The sequence below is a fragment of the Apaloderma vittatum genome, unplaced genomic scaffold (genome assembly GCF_000703405.1).
Source record: "Apaloderma vittatum isolate BGI_N311 unplaced genomic scaffold, ASM70340v1 scaffold8606, whole genome shotgun sequence".
Classification (NCBI taxonomy): Eukaryota; Metazoa; Chordata; class Aves; order Trogoniformes; family Trogonidae; genus Apaloderma; species Apaloderma vittatum.
In genome coordinates, this window is record NW_009723315.1 from 19,697 (window position 1) to 25,250 (window position 5,554).

At 51.4% G+C, this 5,554-nt stretch overlaps 1 protein-coding gene across 1 annotated transcript; it reads right to left on the reverse strand.

Annotated features, from left to right (window-relative positions):
* Positions 1–4,550: 4,550 nt before the first annotated feature.
* Positions 4,551–4,812, reverse strand: LOC104275952 (agrin-like; the record flags this gene model as incomplete). Its single annotated transcript, XM_009872066.1, has 1 exon — positions 4,551–4,812. A coding segment is annotated over one exon (262 nt), but the record flags the coding sequence as incomplete, so codon positions are not given.
* Positions 4,813–5,554: the final 742 nt, after the last annotated feature.

Sequence of the window (5,554 nt, forward strand, 5' to 3'; positions counted from 1 at the left end):
GAGGGCAGGCTGGCTGCTGCCCCACCAACCCCAGTATCACCCCTGTAGCACCAGTATATCCCTGCCCTTCCCAGTGCAGGTCTGGGATGAAATCTGCTCCAGCCGAGGTACCCCAGCCCAGGGATGGGGAGCAGGACGGGGTTCTCATTATCTCCAATTTGAAACAGAGCCAAGAAGAGGGAAGAAAAAAAAAAACAAAACCAAACCACACACTTCTTTAAGAGGAAACCCACACACTAACCCTCTTCCAGCCCCCTCCCTCACCCGTTCCGAAGCACAATGAGATGCCAGGGATGGGTTAAAAAGGAATAGTTGCAGGGGTGGTGAAGGGCTGCAGAGAGACCAGAGCATGGGAAGCGACCACAGCCCAAATCACCTACCACAAACCCATGCCAGCAATTTCCTTGCCGAGAGGAGCCTACTGTGCATGCCTTACAGTCTCTGCAAGGAGCCTGAAAAGAAAATTTTGCATGGGCTGGTTTACAAGAACAAAACGTCTCAGTCCTATGGAGGCAGAGACCTAAAAAGAAAGAGAGGACAGAATAAAAGTGAACGGGCAAAAGACAAAACGGAACGGACAGTGTAACTTAAAGGGAGATGCTGTCAAAGCAGACCCGCTCCCAAGCGGACATGGGAGAAAACGTGGGAGAATTGAGGCTGTGGGACTAGATGCAATTCTACAGGAGTAATTAATAGCGTTGCCTCAGAGATTAAAAAGGTCAGAAGAGAGTTCTGGACTGGCCAGAAGCAGAATTTCAGTAAGAGCTAAACGATATTTCTACACATATGGCGCATCTGCGGCACACTGTATGTCGAACCCAAGCCAGAGCGGCTCGCTTCGTTACGGGCATCTATATGGAAAAGAATTTCACAGTCCTGTGCGTTCTCCTCACAGCAGCACCTCGAGACGGGCACATCCATCCTTACCAAAAGGCTTAACAACGCTCCTAGTTTGGCTCACACTTTCCATGTCACTGGAGAAGCTTCTCAGCCCGTCTCGGGGGCAATACTCCCCATATGTGAATTATTCCATTATTTCAAGGCTGAGGATTGACCCTCGATGTGCTCTCAAGCCACCAACAGCCCCTTCTGTTCCCACAGCCTGCGCTCGACTGCGCCCAATGCTCCCAAGGTTTCACTATGCCTTATAAAGCCACTGTACACGGCTTTTCCCAGGAAGTTCAAAGTCCAAACTCATCTCCAAAGGTAGCGAAGCAGCCTCAGCTGGGGCAATTGCACCAGTGTTCATGCAAATCATGCCACAAGCAAGGCGCTGTTTGAAAGGAGCTCTGGGTTCTCATTAACCAAGGCCCTAACAAAGGTTTAATCAGAACTTCCTTCCACCCAGACAGCTCAGCGTGGAGTCACCGCGCTGCCCCTCCCACACCAAACACACAAAAAAAAAAAAAAAATCTTGATTTTCTTCAAGCGCAGTTGCGATCAAAGAGAAATACGAGACGCGCACAAAGGGGGAAAAAGATCTTGCGGGGCTTAGTCAGCTGTTAATTCCAGAAGAGCAGCTTGCTCGATGGCATTGCCAGGGGAGAGCCAGGAGAGGAAAGCGCCGCACCTCGCACCGAGCCTTGGGAGGCTCCAACAGCTGCACAAAAAGACACCAGGGCCAGTCAACAGCAAGGCTGCGGCTTATCAGGCTGATTCTTTCCCCAGAAAGCCTCATCCAGATGTCTTGAACAAGAAGTAACCCACTCCGGGTGCTAGCCAGCCCTGCGTGCCTTCCATGCCTCCCCCCACAGAGGCACCAGAGCAAACTTCCCAAGGTCCAAGCCCATGTCCCAACCTCCTGAGTGAGCTCCAGAGCTGCTCCTCTGCTGATCAGCTCTAAAAAAAACTGCCCTGCAGGCACCTTCAGCGCTGAGCCAGTTTGCAGAGCCTTGCACTTTGATTACAGCCAGTCCAAGCATTTTTACTACAATTAAGTGTAATCAAAAACACGCTGGTTTTACTCTAACCTGAGCTGTTTCACAGGGATGCCCTGGTTTGAACTTCCCTTTTAGGAAAGATTTTGATGTCTAGGATTTTTCCAAGCTGGAGCAACAGGAGATGAGGATACGCAAAACATTAATGTTTTTCCACTCAGCTGCCACCATTCTTCCAATTCTTTCTGCAAAAGCACTCAAAAGTTTGTTTTTAAACTCAAAGAGCAGTGTTCTGGGCAGCTTTACTTTGAGCCTTCCTGTGGGGAGCTGAAGGGAAATAAGTCCTGGAGCTAAATTCTCAGACTCTGAGCTCGGAAATGGTTCCCAGGATGGCAGGAGCAGGTTCTCATGGCTGGTTTTACATGGCCTCCCAGAAGTCAGCAAGGCAGCTGCACTGGGCAAGCCCAAAGGGACTTACACAGGTCTCAAGAGAGTTTTGAGTAGAGCTCAAGGGAAACCAAGGTTCTGGGAGTCAGTTTGTTCCATGCCCTCTCCAGCAAACCTGCTAGCACCCAGCATATGGGATACTCATGCAATGACCAAGCTTCCAAGAAGTTGGAAGAAGAAAAAGCAAGCCCACTGGATACAACAGGACAAGGGAAGCAGCTGCTAAGTCAGCTCAACGACGAATAAAAATCACTGCACCTCCACCAAGCAGCACTTGATCGAGCTATTGGTAACCAAAGGCTTCCTGGCCTTTGTCATTTCCAGCAACATCGTCTGGACAGTCTACACCAGTTTGGAGAAATCAGGTCCACCACACACGGTGAGTCGTCTACCTGGCATCAAGAAAGGTTAACACAGCAGGGAGGAAAGATAAACCCACCTATAACTGCATGGACCTGCAATTCAAGCACACAGTAAGGAGAGAGTTTAGACATGCCCAGCTTTGGCACCTTCACCTCCCTTGCACAACAGCATGGGAGCAACACCAAGCAAATCTTTCCTAAGGTACAGCATCGAAGGAGGAAAACTACATCTCTCATCATCTCCCACAGGCCTTAAGGGACAACATCTTTCATCACAAATGGGAACCACCTAGCCCAGCCATCCCAGTTCATATCAAGCGTGTGCAAAACGAGCAAGCCAAAGAACAGAGCAAGCTAGCGAAGACAGAATTCTTCCAAACGCTTGCTCAGGTTTAACAAAACCACACACACACACACCTCTCCCTCCACTAGGTGCAAAGAAGGAGCAGGACTGATACCTTTCAAGTGCAATATGGAATACATATATATATATACACACACACATAGGTAAAACCTCCAGTGTCCCTCCCGCTTACAAAAACCACTCGAGACGGGTGCCTCTTGTGAGCCACTTTGCTGAACTAGCTCTCTTCCAGACCAAGAGTTCAGTCATTTACCTCTGTCAGCATTCACAGCTGGAAAAAGGGGTTATGGCCTCTCCTCTGCACATCCAAGGGGAGGAGGGAGCCAATCTGCATGTTTATTTGTTGTCCGTGCAGAATTCCTGCATTCCTTCCCGTGTTTACTCATCTGCTCTCAGGACATGCTCAGACCCCAGCAAAGGGCTTTTGGGGCACCACATTCCCCAGTGAGCTTGGAGCTCTTGCTGAAACACAGGATGAGCATAAAGGGGGAAGAAAAAAGCCAGCAAATGGGTTAATTACAGAAGCATGTTTTCAAGTGGGTTGAGCAACGAGTAGAAGAAAGATCGATTCTCCACGGAGGCATGTCTCTACATCCAGAGGTCCAAAACCCTATTAAAAAGCACCTCAGGTCGTTGCCCTCTCAGTTCTTCTCAACAGCTATGTTGTCACACCCACAGCAGCACTCTGGCACATCAGCATCCCTCACGTTGTCTCACGGATAGCTACGAGTCAACGCCGTGCACACCTACTCCAGAAGCATCGCGCAACTTTACAACCCTCCTCCTCCGAGCCCTGCTGGGAGCAGACACAAAGACTCCAGAGAGTTGAACGTGCAAGGGCTACAGGGCTTCACCACAGTGTAGAAGCACACCTTATACCCCTCTAAAATCACTTAGCTTCTCAGCTGGGTTCCGACTTAGTTACACCTTGGAGAAACGAGCTTTACCCCCAAGAAGAACTAAGCTGGCTCATGGATCCCTTCGGGAGTCTGCAAGGCTGACTTAGCAAGCGAGGGAGCTCTGAGACAGAGGAAGCCAGGAGTGACTACCCTGAAGGACAGGCCTTCACCACAGGATTACCTTATTACCTTTAAACCTACAGGAAAATGTAACTCAGGTGTGAGGAGTCTAAATTCCCTCACAAACGCCTGCCACACACTTGTGTCACGACAGGACTTGCAGCAGGGATGCTTCCAACCGCATCAGACTTACTGCACGGGGGAGACTGAGAACCAGCATCAGATCTGGAGCAAAAGCAGCATCGACTAACTTTGCTTGGCTGTGCCATGGTTGCAACCACTGCCTGTGACAACAAGGTCAACGCCGGGCACCGACCCCGCGACGAGTGAGTCCACAGAGCAGCTCGACTGATCTGCCCCGCCACCAGCGAGAGCATTTGCCGATCAATCATTTACAAGAGGACAAGGTGGCCAACGGAGCCAGGGCTTGGCTTGCCCTGTCGGTACGCTCGGAGCACCCCGGGGAAAGCCCCGGCCTCACCTTCCACGCAGTGCTCCACCTCTTCCAGGTTCCGCAGCGTTATCCGCATGAGGCTGGAGTTCAGCATCAGCTCGTTGCGGTGCGCCGGCCACAGGTACTGCGGGGCAGGGTTGACGAAGAAAATCCGCGTGTCTCCAGTCGAGACTTGGTTGTCGCAGATTAAGGGGTCGCCGAAGCCTCCGATAACCACCTTGTTGCCACCGTCCAAGAGGATCTCATGAGTGACGATGTCTTTGCCTTTCAGGTAACGCCAGACCCTCACCTTGAATGAGAAGAAAGAGCACGTGAGACCATTTCGCAGCCACAGACAACTGGCACTTTCTGGCCCCGTTAATGTTTTAGCACGTTGTCATAAGATGCACAGGAGGGGTTCCGGCTGGCAAAGCCTTCCAGCAGAGCCGATTTCATTAGCCATCCCTCTGAAAAGCACAAAATGTGTGGGCAAAGACCAAAGCACACACTTCTCCTCCTGCCAAAGCTGCAACCCACTCTCCAGCCCAGGCACTTGGCACCACCGTCCCCTCCACACCCAGGACAGACCTTGTGTCACGACGGGTCCCTCAGCCACACCGGCTCTCCAGCGAGGGTCAGAGACCCCCGTCCCCAGTGCACATCTCTCCCCTTTGCACCGGGACATGTTGCTTTTAGTGCCAAGACTTGGATTTGCCTCCTTGCCTTCTGCTGTATGCAACCAGTAAGACAGAGGTGGCACCACCGTCCCCTCCACACCCAGGACAGACCTTGTGTCACGACGGGTCCCTCAGCCACACCGGCTCTCCAGCGAGGGTCAGAGACCCCCGTCCCCAGTGCACATCTCTCCCCTTTGCACCGGGACATGTTGCTTTTAGTGCCAAGACTTGGATTTGCCTCCTTGCCTTCTGCTGTATGCAACCAGTAAGACAGAGGATGTTCTAAAATGCACATCTCTCCCCTCTGCACCAGGACACGTTGCTTTTGGTGCCAAGACTTGGATTTGCCTCCTTGTCTTCTGCTGTATGCAACCA